Here is a 15,750-nt window from a genome sequence, read left to right as displayed (position 1 = left end):
AGGCTTTTCAAGAACCATTTCACGACTGGGCGGGAATTTCTGCAGCAGCTGCGCTTCCTGTGTGTCACTTCGGCCTGTCGGCCGTTGTCCACAAGCATCGTTGTATTGTTTCATGTTGACGTTCAGCTTAACTGTTGCCGTTTAGTTAGGACATAAGTACCAAATATAAAGAGAACCTACTAGGATTGGTATATGCATCAGCCAGAGTTGATGCTAATTGTGCACAACTCAACGTGATTTGAACATCAAGCTCCATGGGTGGAATAATGCATTCAGATCGAGAAACATGGGCCCAAAATTGATCCTCGACGTATTGGCTGGCTAAATGGACCTTTTGCAATGCCCAATCCTTGGGCACTTCGATGGTGTGCATGCGATGTTTTTCAACGAGTAAAATTGTGTAACAGACCGTGGGTGATATCCGCCAAGACGTTAATTATGAGACCTCTGGCTTCCAAAGCACAAGGATGATGGTTAAAAACTTAAGTCGGGTACATGTTACAGCACCGATGGTGCTCGGATGCCTTGCTGAGATGATGATAGCCGAAATATGCTCAAATTATATGATTACCTGATTTTAAAGGGTTACATAATCAAAGCCAAAGGACGTTTCATTGGCTGACTGCTGTTGTTGGTGTCATTAAATACATATTCCATGATATCATGAATCATAGGCTAAATTTGAACCTCAACATATAATATAACACAATTTATGGAGCGTGAAGTTGTTATGTGCAGGTGATCAAGGTGTAAATTATAACTACGGAGTCGTCACCATCTGTCTTGCACAATGTACCACACGGTGGGAAGCTTCCATAGCATGGCCAATGTTAATCTCCTCCGGGTGGCCGAGACACTCAGCACTGATGACAGCCTCAATCTGTTTATCTTCAATCATTCGGCGAACTTCATCAGTAGCACGTGCTGCTGCTGCCCTGACTGCGAGAAGTTGCCTACTCAATGGACCTCCCTGAGGATTCATGGTGGTGGGTAAAGCAGCCAGTAATGCACCCTCCGGCTGTCCTATGTCAGCCGACGCATTGCAAAATGACTGAAATCTCACCCGTTGCTGAAAATGTTCGTTCACGATGTCCATCACTTCTGTAAAGGTTAACTGAACTTCTGCAGTCTGGAAACGCATGTCCCAGCAGTCATTCCACCAGGAATAAGGGTAATATTCTACAAGCCGACGACCTTCAAACAAACAGAGATGCTTCTCTGTAGGGCAAGTGAGGAATGAATGGGCGAGTTCTTCGTAGCAAAACAACCCCAACTGCCACCTGCCGACGAGGCCCGCTATCTGCACCAGAAAAAACAGTAGAGTGGGCTGCATGTTGGCTCCCATGCAGACATTAACGAATGGCAAGACAAATGTCTCAACATCGGGTCAATTTATTGGAGGCACAAGAGTCAAGAACAAAACTCACTTGTGCTTCCCAAATAATGTGCTTTCCCAGCAATTGATTTGTTTGGGTGTGCGCTGCACATAGCTCTTGCCAATGGCATGGCGGATGGCCATGAATCGGGATGTCGCAAACTCGAATACATTGGCAGCATCCCAGAGTGTGAAGTATGGTAGTGGATCATTATAGTGACCTCCAGGTCGTTTGCCTTTCATTGGACAATGGCCAGTTGAGGGCGAGTCGTTCCAGGATGAGTTGTCGGAAGTGCATGACATTAGTTGAGATCAATGTAACAGCTATTATGTCGTGATGAGGACTGGTGGAGATTTAAACTCAGCATACATCTCTCGGCCGGACTTTGGAACGATTTATTATGTTATCTCTTACAATGCTCACTGTTAAATCATGACCCTGAAATTGAAGCATGGTGCCATCGCCGGAGTTTAGAAAACTATTCTATTTTGTGCGACATTCCAAATAATTCTCCACTTAAAGCATAGTGCATATGGCTGTATTGAAACCGAACACGCAGACATCCCTCAACCGATAGAAAGAATCATCTTATATTATGTGTGATGTTCAATAATTGTTCACTTGACACATCCTTTGGCCAGATTGCAACCAAACCAACATGGATACTTGGGCCGGAGCTTGGTTCTATATTGCTGTCTTTGGTCAGATCAAACTATAACATCTTGTTGCTAGCACTTTGAACTATCATACATTATGTGCGAAGTTTTTTCATTAATCTCAGGGTGAAGGATGGTGCTTTCAGCCGAAATGCAACAAACCCAATGGACATCGCTCATCCAGCATTTGGAAAAATCTGCTACCATGACATCGTGCATGACATAAAACATTCAAGCTAGGATGCTGGTCAATATATTTTTCTCCTAGCTTTATATATTAATGTTGTTCACTGGATGATGAATACAGTTCAGATCGCCAATATTGTACCAATTTGTAGAAATGTATCTGAATGCGTAGTAAATGTAACGATGTATTCAAAAGTATGCATGTCAATCCTCATCGTCGTGATCCTGTTCCTCCTCCAATCTCTGCACATTGTATATTAAATCATCTAGTGAGCCAAGCATTCCACGATGATAGTCAAGAACTCTGTATAACCTGACCAGATCTCTACATGCTCGTGTGACCCTGTCTCTTCGTTCAGCATATGATACCTTCACCACACGTCTGGCATATATCATTTCTTCGGCCGTGGGTTCACGGCAATTCCCAATACCTGAAGACACGAGATCTCTGGCAATTCAATCGACTGAAAGATGTGTCATGAGTCGAAATATGTGACAGAGTGCTTTGACTTACTTTCATGGTCATCATTGACCTCCAAGTGATGTATGACACGGGCGACGGCCTCCGCAGCATCAGCGTACAAAGGATCGTGGTTTTGAAGGCCGTCCGCCGTCCTGGGGGATTTCCGGGACGCTTGTGGGGCTGCACGGCCACCTAAGTTCTCAACTTGACTGGCAAGTACAGCTCGTGTCGACAGCTCATTCACAATGGACTCATCCTCATACCCCAAGCACAGATCAACTGGTAATGTGATGCCGGCCGACAGATTTACAAGTGTTGGCCCGATTGTGCTATTTGAGGCTATGGTCAGGAGAGCCTCGTCCTCGTACCCCAAGCACAAATCGGCTGGCAGCGATGGATCCATAGATGCCGTGATGTCATTTAGCCGCACTAAACGATTTGAGGATGTAGTGGGGAGAGCCTCATCTGCGTAACCACAGAAAGAATCAGATGGACATAGTTTCAGGCGAGTGTTGAACAGTATGATTGACTGACTCACCTGAAGGCGTGGTTTGGATGGCCTCACCTTCATGCCTCAAGCAAAGGTCGGCCGGCGACACCATGTCAGGTGATGGTTCCGTAACAGTTGAATGAAGAGCATGATCTGATGACTTCATAGAGAAAATCTTGTCCTCATACCCAAAGTCTAGATTAGCCGGCAATTCAACGTCAGGTGATGACTCCATTGCTGTTGGATGTACTGGACGATCTAACGGTGCGATTGGCAAGAAATCGCCCTCATAACCAAAGTCAAGATTGGCCGGTAATAGGATCTGAGGGGATTGCTCGACATCTGCCCGGTAGCCTTGAGGGTTTTGAGGTGTGGTTGTGATGTCATCTTCCTCATACCCAAGGTACAGATCAGCCATGAACACATCGTCAGCCGATTCTTCTGTGCACATGAGGTCGACAGCACAAGGCGATGGTGTATCAACAGAGATGCGACCGTAAAGATGGTTTGTCTTTGAATTAGGTTCGTTTGTCGCTGTCGGCCCGAAGTCCGCGAGCACAGATGTGCTATTTTCAGATGAGGCTTGTGATTGTACTGCATCATCATCACAGCCTGGGTATATTTCGGCTAAATTGATTATGTGAGATCTGAGATAACGTAATGGAGGACATACCAGCAGCCGGCCGTGGCTCGCACAGACCAAGTAATTTCTTATATGTTGATTCTGGTAACATATGGCCATATCCCAGAAATACCTTGTCTGAAAATCATTAAGTTGTATTGTAAAATAAAATTCGACAAGCTACCTGCTTCATTCATTTCTGCAAGATATTTTTCGGTAGGTACATCATCCTCTTCAGAACATGCTGACAGAAGCATCAGGATGATCATATGTGCCAAAATGAAAACATACAAGTTTGTGGTGATTGTCTGGGTAAAAAATCATGTTGCAGGTACCCATTCTCATCACTGTAATGGACAAAGGGCACCGACACTTCAAGACAACAATAAGTACTCGCAAAGCATGATGATAGCTGACCTACACATTGGGGGCCTGAATGTATCAGCAACCGGTTTTTCAGATGTGTTGACAGTCACAGGGAGGGCTTGTGACATGGATATGCCATCGTCATTGTCATAGTTGCAATCGAATGAGGCTGTAATACATGCTATTAGTATGTACTGTGCAAGAATACAATCCACACCTTGTTGGGCCGATGGCAAGGATGGTGTGTCATAGCCTGCATGGAAAATCCGCGGGTTGTCTGTAAGTTTGCTATATGATGGCAAATAGAACTTACTGAATGGTTTTTCGATCTCAACTGGAACTTTTTCATTGCCAGCGAAAACATGTAACATGTCATCTGTAGATGTGACCAATGTCAGCTGAAGTACATAGTATGTGAAACTTACAATCTACAATTGAGTTTGAGATGGTAATGTCATCCTTGGACTCAATAATACCTGGCCAGTCATCAGTGTTGCCACTGGATTGAGTGGCGTAACCTGTTTCAAAATCTAACATGTCCACTCATAGTACGACCGAGAGTCAGCCAAAATCTTCTCAACGGAGAATGAACTTATGCTGGTCCGATGCGACAATGTCTTGATCCTCACTGAAATTATCATAGCCGGTGAAAAAATTGGCCATTTCATCTAAACATCCAAGGTTCAAGAGTCAACCAAAAATAACATAAAATGGGAAGGAACTGACTGTTGGAACTGTAGTCGGATACTATATTGAATCATACACGATGCGCCATTCTACAAATGCTGATAATGAACCGTCGAAATCTACAAAATTGTGATCAATGCAGTAACTTAGGGCCACAATGATGTCACATTCAACTTAGCTACCAGTACATCACGTGTGTGAGAACCCACAATTAATGCACATTAACAATTAAGGTTGTAGAAATAAATGAATTCCCACAGGTACAACATCACATGATGTTGGCCAGCCGGTCCGAGCATCTCGTAACTTTGTTCGTCACTTTACTTCTCTTCAATTCAACTCCCACTCGAAATCGAGTACATTTCGCGATCACAAAAGATGTCCTCTCACACAGAATCCAATGCTGCCATGGAACTTGCATACAACAAGATGCAAGACATTGTCTCCAAGGCGTTGAAGATGCAAGATGGCCACCCAGAGCATCAGAAGCAGGCATTTTCTTTAGCAATTGAACTTGTAAGTCTCAGCTCGGTTGTGATCACACTGATGAATCCTATCTTATCAATGTAGTCATCAGTGTTAGGTTCTCATGGCCGATCGGCCACATTAATCCTGCTGATGGTGTTGTCCATTGCCACAGAGGTCAAGGACACCACCTACCAGAGAAAGTTCTTGAGGTCGATTGACTGGCGATCGCTACGACATGATGACCCTCGTATCGACGACCACCCCTTCAAGGAAAAAGCTCGTGTGTACATCGCTAACCATACAGTCGAACCAGCAACCATGCCATCTTTGGCAACCGGATTTTCAGACATGGCATCTACATCTGCAGCTGCTGCCATGTTGGAGGTCAATCCTAATCCCACAGCGAAGCCAGACCACATCGCCCGACATTTCCATACTACCCCCCCTCGCCCATCTCAGATTCAATCTCACACATCCTCCCGGCCTCGATCATTTGGACCTGTATCCAGCTTGACGGAAACAAAGGGCAAGGGCAAGGGCAAGGGAAAGGGAAAGGAAGCTAAACCATCGACACCCTATCGGCTGATCATCTCCCAATCCACTCGCCAAAAACACTCTTGAAGTCCAACTGCCCCTCCCAATCGGCCAGTCAAGAGACGCCGGAAAATTCAGAAGTCAAGAGTGATCTTGAGTGACACAGAAGACCAGGACACCACGGATGACCAAGACCAAGACGAGGATGAAGAAGAACAGCTCATGGAGGACGACGAACTGATGAGGACTGCCATTAGCAAGGCGAAAGGGAAGCAGAAGGCTAAGCGAGAAACTGACGACAAAGCTACAAGAGGACGGTCGATGCTTCCATCGATTGTAGTAAAGGTTAGTGATTATTTTTCTTTCCCTTCAATGTGTTTATCGATCTACAACCACAGCAGAAGAAAAATCTGCCCAGTACGTCCAAGCCAGCACCTGGGACATCGGCCACTTCGAAACGCCCATGGGATTGTGATCTGTGCTTGCAAGCAGGAGCGCCTTGTCTGCCAGGAATCGGGAAACACACTAAGAAGCCCATTGGTGCATGTGCCCGCTGTAGAGACTCATGCCTCTCATGGTGTGATATGGCAGTATTCACTAGGGAGTACACAGCACGAACTTGCAGCATCACTCTGTGTGCTATCTGCAGCTATCCCTATATGAGGCACAGCTTTCCCGCACAACGCGCGCCATGCGCGCACCTTTCCCGCGCTTCACGATGTATACGCGCGCGCGCTTTCCCGCGCTTGATCGCCCTATAGCGCCAGCCTTCCGGAAGCATCCATCCACTGTCCACCAAGCTCTCTAGTACGTGTATTTCCATTTCCCTTATTTACATATCATCCCACCTTTATTTATATCATGGACCCTTACTTACATATAGCTTTACATACCTTACTCGGTAGCGCTTCGGCTCCGCGTGACAGCGCTTAGGCGCCGTATATAAGCGCCAGCATTACATACTATTACAAACTTTCGAACTTAGACTCGACCTCCCACTTACGACCCACATACTACCTAGGAGAACATAGTAGAAATCTATTCTTTGACACCTCGCGCTTGTATCTCTTGTCTAGTATCTAATCACCACTTAAGCAAACTCACTCTTACTCTCACTCATTACCGCTCACACGTGCACGCGCTTCCCGCGCCTCGCGCGCACCTTCACTTTCCCGCGCCTCGCGTGCACCTGCGCGCTTTCTCGCGCTTCGCATCAGCCGACCAGTAGCGCCTTCGGCGCGCACTACTAGATCCTTGCTGCACTCGCTTCCCCTTTAGGGTCGAACACACTTGTCGTCTCAAGTATAGCAGACTAGGCAACGCACGACCTTACAACATTTACAGATACAGTTTGGAACTTCATTTGTTCCTCTCAGTATTGTTGTTTCTACACTGCTGCCACCAGAGCAAGCTCAGATGCAGGCCACCGACAGACACCGTTGTCAGCCCTCCTGCCGCAACCACCAGCCGACCAGAGCCAACAGGCAAAAACATAACTCGGTCAAAATCTCGGGCTCAGCCAGTCCCATTCACCAAGAAGAGGGTAGGTACACAGCCCTCAGTGGTGAGGGATGAATCTGTATTGCTCGAGGTGTCGTCTGCTGGTGGTCAAGCAGGTAAATACAAAATTACTATAGAAATCCATCGTATATCCTAACTAACGATCACAAGATACTCGGGAGTCATCTCCAAATATAACTGATGCTGAAACACCAAACACCGCAGACGAGGAATTGACGGCTGTTGATGGCGACCCCATGCGTAGGCCGGACAGATCCTCCGTCAACATTGTCCCTCCAGCTGACGAGGATCATATCATGCACGACATGACAGCCGACATGGATGCGACAGGTGACGGGACTGGCAAGCTGGATGTCACGGAACAAAGCAATGTACAGGTCAACATTGATTCAAGAGCCGAAGTCAATTTGACGGTGCCACCGGCTGTGCAGCAACAAGAACTTCCACTGGCAAATTTCGACCTTACCGGAGAACATAGACTCACTGGTTTGGAGCAGAGGGTGGATCTGTTGGAGCAGAGAAACACAGTTCTCAACGGCCGGTTAGAGGCCACCAGTGCATCCCTCCGTGTCAGTCAACTCCAGCTGACAGAGGTTACACGTCATCTGGCCACAATGATGGTCGTTTATGAAGGCTTGTGTCGGACATATGTTTCCAATGACCCTATGTTTCCTGCGCCAGTCGCATCTCAGTCCAACATCACCTTGCCACCAGGTGTTGGTTGGCAGCAGGTCGCTGATGAGATCATCCATAGCGGAGTCTTCGCCAGCCTCTCTCACCAATCACACCACCAGCAAGTTGCAGGAACATTGACTCACCCAAGTGACTCGGCATCGGCAATTATGGGAGTAGCAGGAAGGACGGTGTCAGTAGAACAGCAAAGACAGGCCGACATCTTGGCCGGGCAGGATTACTACAGTATTTTGGCAGAAACTCAAGGATCCGTGCCGATGCTTAACCAACCCGTCCCACCCTCTCCTACAGCCAATATATCACTTCCCGCAGCTAGTACGGACCAAATGGTTACCACAACCTCGTCTCGGGCATCAGCACCCCCCGGTATGGCCATAACAATGAGTCCGTCATCACTAGGGCGGTCTTCATCTTTTCCAGGTGCCCCAGCCGGCACCAATGTACCAGGCCTGTCTGATTCTTCTCATCAACCTTGCGCCCAGCAATGAAGTAGGAAGGCCATGCTTAATATTGAATGTTTAATTTTGTAGAATAGGTGTCAAATGTTCTATGTACATTTTCATTAACGCCGCAATGTACCATATTGTATTGCAAGTTCTTGAGTGAATCAATACAATGACCGATTTCATAAGGTTTACCGTGCGGGGATTTGGAAACGTGTAACCGAAGGTAAGCAAGCATCAAAGTTCCATATGTAATACATTGTCATTCAATTGAGTACAGTCAAGATCACATTTATTGTGACACACTCCAATGTCAGGAACAGCAAGCGCACCAGAGATGCAATGATGCTCAATGTAGGTCATGCAGTTATTAAGCAAGTCACATTGTTGTAAACTTGCGACAGATGATACAAACATTGTGATCATTTGATATGCAGCATAGGATCAAGATCATAGTATTGATGTACATTGCATAAAGGATAAAATAACACATTTCGGCCGGCCGATAGATGAGAACCGCCAACACATCGGTGTAGTGCAACACTATTCATAGTCAGCATACCTGCTGGGCAACCTTCTTTCTCTAACTGCCCGTTTCCTAGGAGGTTCTGGCAGCTCATCTACTCTCCATTGTTTGACGCCTTTACCCTGTTCCCATCCCAGCATCAGATCCGCACCCGTCCCTCCTGAACGATCATCCATATGTTGGCAATTTGCAGATACAGCTGCATTTTCTTTCTGAGCAGTATTGTTGGCTGCTATGGCTGTGTGAACTTTAGTTGGTATCAAAGTCGTTCTGGATGTCTTCTCAGAAGTCTTCCTATCCCTCGGCGGTAACATACTGGGTGTCTCATCCAGGGAGCCATTGTGACCTTGAACCATCCTGATGGTGTCTGCGACAGAAGCCTATAAATGCTGTTTATCCACAAAGTGATCAAGGAGAACACGTTTGCCTGGGGCAGTTGGACGATGACTACTGGTACCAAGCATCTTTCCGGCTGGCCGAGGTCTTGGCCGAGATCTCTCTACAGGTAGATTGTTTGGTACTGGTGTCACTAAGGCACCTGTAGGAGATCCTTCATTTATTGCCGCCATGGCCGAGGTGGACATCAATGATTTTGACTTCTCCGGATGTCCTGGCCGGGGTGGTGGCTTGGGTACCAGCATTTGAGGTTGTGCGACGATGTTATCCTCTTGTGCTGCAGAATTTTGTTTGGCCGTGATAGGACTGACGGTCAATGCATTCAGAAAGATATGCCTTTGATTTCCTTGCTTCGACCGGCCGGCCAGGCCAGGCCAAGGACATGGTCTTTGCAATGGTGTCACTAGATTTATTGTAGCTCCACCCTTTGCACCTTCAATGTCCTTTGGTAAAGATTGGTTGTGAGGCGATGATGAATTTGCATTAATGTCCTGGGTTGAGTCAGAGCCAGTTCTGTTTCTCTTCCCGCCCCTGATGTGCTGGATTTGCTCTGCCTGGCCAATCACTACCATTGCCGTCTGAGAGACAGATATTGGAGGATCAGTTACATCAGTCTCATTGTCCATCTGTGGTAAACGAGTCATGATTCCTCTCTTCACTAATGGCCTTGGTTGTACGGAATCATCAGACTCTGGCTCCTTTCTACGGGAGATGGAGGTAACCCTCGCCTTCACCTGACCATTGCCTTTCCATCCAGCATTGAGGCTGGATTGGCTGTCAATGTCAACCATTGGACTGATGGGAGAGTTACGACATGACCCAGTGGTTGCTCTCTGTTTTGCAAGCCGCTTTGACTTTTGACGTGGTGGAAGGCGTGCATCATCATCGTCCTCAGAAGACTCCTCGTCTGTCTTTTGGTCACCGGTGTTCCTTGCTCTTGATTTGTGTGTCCTAGACCGTTTTAATGGCTGACAGCTTCTAGCTAGATCATCCGACCTTTGAGTTGGTTTCCTAATGGGAGAGTGTATGTTTCCATCTGAGTCCACCCATGCCTTGAATTTAAATGTGGTGTCAGTTGTGTGTTTCTGCCTCTGACGCCAGAATTGAAGAAGCATTTGAGCCTCAGCCTTCTTCAGCTTGGACGGATCTTTTATTCTTGTTGCCTCAGGTAGATATTTACTCTCGATGAATTCTTCTTGCTGCGATATAATTGTTGCCCATGGAACGGGAACTTTCGGCTTCTGGCAACAATGTCCTGTTCACAATGTCAGTTTGGCTGAAGCATGTCCAACATCCAGCTTACGGTAATGTACTGTCATGTAGTCATGAATTAGATCCTTTGTGGTTTGAAGGTCAAGATCTTGATTGTCGGGGATGATTGGCATGCCCTCATTATCCAGTTCAAAGTGAAACAGCTGTCGAACCTGCCGTGTCTTTCCATGGATCACCCGATCATCGGTCCCTTCCTGCATATCTGTTGGGTTCCACTGAGCATGCATCCTGGCAGACCGAAAATCACTTACTGAACTGTTCCTCTGCATATGGATTCCATTCTTCCAATATAACTTGCCAATCTTTGGTATCCATGAATCGTTCACCACCGCCAATTTCATCATTGAAATCATGACTGCGTTTCATGTCAGTTTCAATATATAACTGAACATGACCTTCTGTACTCACCCTTCGATCATTAGCTTTCCGTCTCATTCCTTCCATGCTGATACCACGAATATTCTCATTCCGGCTTGCCTGTACATCTCTGTTGCAAAATGCTTCATCAATGATTCACCCTTTGTCTTGGCAATATTGATTTGTATTTCTGCTGGTGGACCTTCCTGTGACCATGCTAATGTGGTCGCCTCGGCCTCCTTCAACTCATCGGAGGTAAGACCTTGCATAATTTCGGTGACAATACGTTGGTAATGTTTCATCATTCCCTTTTCCCCCGGCTTCATCCCAGTCTGCTCCTCGATGATGGTTTTTACGTCAGCCTTTCATTGTTGTTTGATCACCTCCCGAGCTGTCCATTTTCGGTAGGGAACTGCATGGGTATGGGTAACCCGCAGCGGGTCACGGGTACGGGTCAGGATTTTGTGACCCGCACAAATACCCGTACCCGTGATGTACCCGTCACAGTCGCAGTGTAGCCATTCTATGCTTGGGTACATTCACAGCACGCGCACGCGGCGCATGTAGAGTCGACTCTAGATGGGGAGTTAGTGGTATTAGGGCTGCAAAGGTGCGTGTTTTTATGCTACTTCATCACGCTAACTGATCATTTTTAGTAACTTATGATTACTCTTGTGCATACCACCACTCGCGCCCTCTCATTCTTCCCATCTCGTTGCTCATTGCTCTCAGTCATTCGCTGCTTGTTCCAGGTGCGCATGTTGTTTTTTTCTCGTTTACTACTATCTTTAACTTTACAGTGTGCTACTACCACCACTCGCGCCCTACTACCACCACTCATGCCCTACTACTACCACTTGCGCCGTACACTGCATCCTACCCTCCATCTCGTTCTTCCTGTCTCGTCCCTCCTTCCACTCTTCTGGCGCTCTCCAGTGTCCTCCGCATATGTCTGAGCCACGTCAGCATTCGCTGACGTGCGCCAGGCGTGTGCGCTAAGCACTGGTGGCTGCTGGGATCAGGTGGGGGAGGGTACACCCGCACCTGCACCCGTACCCGTGTCTACGGGTACATACCCGTGGCGGGTACGGGTACGGGTTGGCCTCGAGACACCCGCGGGTTTACCCGTGCGGATCCCTAATTTTCGGGCGTACTTGATGAGATGCTTCCGAATGCGCTGCTTGCGTGCACCATTATTGTAAAACCATTGCTTGTACATCTGGCATGCATGGTAACTGAGAGGATAGTGGTTAAAGACGGCCGAGTGACATACATATTTGCGACGCTTCAGTGCATCCTTGTCCATCTTTGGGGCCAGAAGACGAGCTTCCTTGACAGCAGCATTCAGTACTGCATGGCATTCTCCACCTTTGCAGGAGTTCCATTGTTCCAGGTGTGATTGCAGGGCCAGCCGTTCATTCTCATTCAATGTGATCTGCTTGTCATCACTTATCTGAGTCCTTTGTTGAGCCATTTTGCAATGAGGAATCTTTCTGATGAAGTGCTGGTAATACACAACAAAGGATAAATGTAGTACAGATTTAGTACAAATTTAGTGTTGTTATTCAAACCCATGAATCTGTTATGATGTCCTGATCTATGTCATATGTCTCATTGGTGCTACCAAAATTGCTTTCATAAATATCGATTTAAACCTATTATTGTTGACTAGCATTTGAAAACAATGTATAAACTAAAAAAAAACATTAAATATGAAGAGGCCGACGGTGTTCAATAATCCTCGGCCGCTGAGTTCCAGCAATGGTGCAAAAACCTCAGCCGCCAGATAAATACTATTTCAAATGAACCTTGCTTGCTGAAACATCTTGGGTTGTCTCTTCCTCCACCTTGTTGTTTAATGTGAGACGTTGCATGAGATGTGCAATTGTACCATCATCGGTGTAGAAACGACAATACCGAGTTTGGCTATACGAAGATGGCTCCAAACTGATATATTTGTGTTGTGGTCTTTGCACTGCCTAGTCTGCTATACTTGCCTGACAAGTGCGTTCGACCCAGGGGTCTGTGGTCTGGGAATAGTCTTGGGGGTAAGTGAGTGATGTGAGATCAATAGTCCGAGCGCGGGAAACAATGTCCGAAGGTATATTTACGATGTCCGATGCAAAAGCGTCGGGTTTGTCGGGTCGGGTAGTCGGATTCGGGTCGGGTATGCGGAAACTAATAGTGACATGTTATGCGAGCGTCGGAAAAGCGAGCGGTATGCGTGATGACAACGATGATTGATATGGATAATGAAAGAGCGATGATATTCGCAATATCAACTAAGAACTACGAAATATCGGGTTTGACCACTAAGCGTCGGGGAACTGCTCCCCTCTACTTGGATGACGAACAACACTGTGGGGAGTCCAATATTTATGTAGGTACGTAGAAATCCGGAACCCTATAGGCGAAAGTAGTGGCAGGATACTTCAGATCCGAAGTACATGTAAAATAACATGTGGTACTGCGGACGATGAGAAAACATGTAATAGCACTTGCTACGACGTGAGTAATGTGTGAAATAATGAACTACGCACCTAGTGGGGCTAGCAAGACAGGACAAGACACGGGAAGGACGAGTGCGCAGGAATTTGCATCGGCCAATGCGGCCTAAACGTCGGGTTAGCAGGTTAGTGTCGGATAACATTGGGAAGTGATTAGCATGTGACGGGTATTTGACGTGTACTGTAAAATAGCTCGATACGAGCCCAGCACCAGCTCATGTCCTACATCTCCTACGAACTTTGAATACTGACTGTCCCCAGTCAGCGGTATGCAGGAAGACTTCACCAAATTTGTGGGTTTCGAAGTCACGTGACCAGCAGGAAATGCGGCCGAGACTTTCTCGCGATTTCTGCATATAAACCCGAGCCCTTGACAACTGCGCTTCTCTTCATTCATTCTTTCCCCCTTCATCTAATCTCACTATGGTGTTCCCCTTTGACACTGCACAAGTCTTATCTCCTGAGGCTGAGTCTCTCCAGCACAGATTTTCCACTTCAGTCAACCACTTGAAATGACCTCTTAGGTCTATGTGTTTGTGGCTAGCAAAGCACCTAGTAGGTGTCTTCTAGGATGGTATTCCCATTATTTTACCCTATGTTCTGGGATGTCCCGGCCCACTCTGAATGCAATATTTGGGCTATCCCTAGTACCCATTTGTGATCTTTCCCAGTCCCATCCGGGATAAATTTGGCATGTCTCTAGGACATCCCGGAGCATTTATCTCATGGGCTTTCCCAACATAAATCAGAGTGATAGGGGTCCTTTTAGAACATTTTGACGGCATTAAAATTCACAATTTGTACATTCATAGAAGGAGTAGTACTAGTTATTTAAGGGTGATCTATGCGCTTGAACCACAATTTTGAGATATACCACAAAACTGACCCTTGCTAGCATATATAATGTTTGTGAGACGCACTTTTGGGAGGGAGTGGTGGGTGGGTGCAAACCAGTGATAGACGACACTGAGTGCAGTACTAGTTGTCGAGTAATCCAATTTTCTTGTGATTGATGATACTAAGCGAGACAGTGGTGACTGAAATATTGTTTTTCACATAGACCTTGTTCTACATACGCACTCATTCCTCACACTCACACAGAACACAATATACAGATGTCAAATAAAATCAGGCCACTGGCCTCATGTGGCCTATTGTTCCAGTGTGTCTTGAAGATGTCCACCTTATCATCGTTCAGAAGAGAATATATGAAATCATCCATTTATCAAGGATTTATATCTAGTATGTAGTTGTCCTATGGTTGAATATCATTGTATAGATGAAAAAATAAACTTGATGTCCCATTGTTTTTCAAAATTGGATATATTCTATTCTAAATATTTTGCCTATGGGAAGTCATCCATTACTATCTGGGCTGTCCCGCTGACCCTAATTACACAGTTTGGGCCCTGCCACCTACCTCTCTACTACTATCTGGGCTCACCCGCCGACCCTGATTACACTGGTTGGGCTCTCCCATCCACCTATCTACTACTATCTGGGCCTTCCTGCCGACCCTAATTACACTGGTTGGGCTCTCCCGTCCACCTGTCTACTACTATCTGGGCCTTACCCGCCGACCCTGATTACACTGGTTGGGCTCTCCCGTCCACCTGTCTACTACTATCTGGGCCTTCCCGCCGACCCTAATTACACTGGTTGGGCTCTCCCATCCACCTATCTACTACTATCTGGGCCTTCCCGCCGACCCTAATTACACTGGTTGGGCTCTCCCGTCAACCTGTCTACTACTATCTGGGCTCACCCGCCGACCCTGATTACACTGGATGGGCTCTCCCATCCACCTATCTACTACTATCTGGGCCTTCCCGCCGACCCTAATTACACTGGTTGGGCTCTCCCATCCACCTATCTACTACTATCTGGGCCTTCCCGCTCACCTAAATTACACTGGCCGGGCTCTCCCATCTAGCTATCTACTACTATCTGGGCTCACCCGCTGACCCTGATTACACTGGATGGGCTCTCCCATCTACCTCTATACTACTATCTGGGCTTTCCCGCTCACCCTACTTATGCTCTTACATGCTGGTTTTGCGCCCAGTCAGTCATACTGACAGTCCATGTCATTAAATAACATTGCAGTTTGACTCCCCACCCACTTTGACTACAACTTGCACTGCTCAAATTCTTTCAGCAGCTCAACAAAGCTACATCGTCAACAGT

The 15,750-nt window shown here is 46.7% G+C and overlaps 5 protein-coding genes across 5 annotated transcripts; 2 read left to right on the top strand and 3 right to left on the bottom strand.

The window, feature by feature from the left end:
• Positions 1-760: 760 nt before the first annotated feature.
• HD556DRAFT_1448753 (uncharacterized protein) lies at positions 761-4,696 on the bottom strand (the record flags this gene model as incomplete). Its single annotated transcript, XM_041307485.1, has 11 exons — positions 761-1,018; positions 1,064-1,218; positions 2,733-3,146; positions 3,220-3,798; positions 3,845-3,931; positions 3,978-4,037; positions 4,085-4,165; positions 4,215-4,328; positions 4,377-4,412; positions 4,473-4,535; positions 4,585-4,696. The coding sequence occupies 11 exons, from the start codon at positions 4,694-4,696 to the stop codon at positions 761-763; spliced, it is 1,959 nt and encodes a 652-aa protein (XP_041154767.1).
• A 528-nt stretch (positions 4,697-5,224) lies between these two features.
• HD556DRAFT_1448752 (uncharacterized protein) lies at positions 5,225-5,935 on the top strand (the record flags this gene model as incomplete). Its single annotated transcript, XM_041307484.1, has 2 exons — positions 5,225-5,362; positions 5,417-5,935. The coding sequence occupies 2 exons, from the start codon at positions 5,225-5,227 to the stop codon at positions 5,933-5,935; spliced, it is 657 nt and encodes a 218-aa protein (XP_041154766.1).
• A 135-nt stretch (positions 5,936-6,070) lies between these two features.
• HD556DRAFT_1448751 (uncharacterized protein) lies at positions 6,071-8,550 on the top strand (the record flags this gene model as incomplete). The annotated part of the gene is made up of 3 exons (XM_041307483.1): positions 6,071-6,193; positions 7,254-7,464; positions 7,520-8,550. 3 exons carry the CDS (start codon positions 6,071-6,073, stop codon positions 8,548-8,550), a joined length of 1,365 nt encoding a protein of 454 aa, XP_041154765.1.
• Positions 8,551-9,048: 498 nt separating this feature from the next.
• HD556DRAFT_1312738 (uncharacterized protein) lies at positions 9,049-11,595 on the bottom strand (the record flags this gene model as incomplete). The annotated part of the gene is made up of 6 exons (XM_041300702.1): positions 9,049-9,411; positions 9,433-10,682; positions 10,731-10,901; positions 10,951-11,054; positions 11,183-11,418; positions 11,440-11,595. 6 exons carry the CDS (start codon positions 11,593-11,595, stop codon positions 9,049-9,051), a joined length of 2,280 nt encoding a protein of 759 aa, XP_041154764.1.
• A 288-nt stretch (positions 11,596-11,883) lies between these two features.
• On the bottom strand, positions 11,884-12,530 carry HD556DRAFT_1312737 (uncharacterized protein; the record flags this gene model as incomplete). The annotated part of the gene is made up of 3 exons (XM_041300701.1): positions 11,884-12,008; positions 12,101-12,275; positions 12,330-12,530. The coding sequence occupies 3 exons, from the start codon at positions 12,528-12,530 to the stop codon at positions 11,884-11,886; spliced, it is 501 nt and encodes a 166-aa protein (XP_041154763.1).
• Between the last annotated feature and the right edge of the window lie 3,220 nt (positions 12,531-15,750).

Source organism: Suillus plorans, assembly GCF_016647745.1.
Source record: "Suillus plorans strain S12 chromosome Unknown HD556scaffold_79, whole genome shotgun sequence".
Classification (NCBI taxonomy): domain Eukaryota; kingdom Fungi; phylum Basidiomycota; class Agaricomycetes; order Boletales; family Suillaceae; genus Suillus; species Suillus plorans.
The sequence above is the reverse complement of the archived record's forward strand: the minus strand, read 5'-3'. Positions and strand labels throughout refer to the sequence as shown.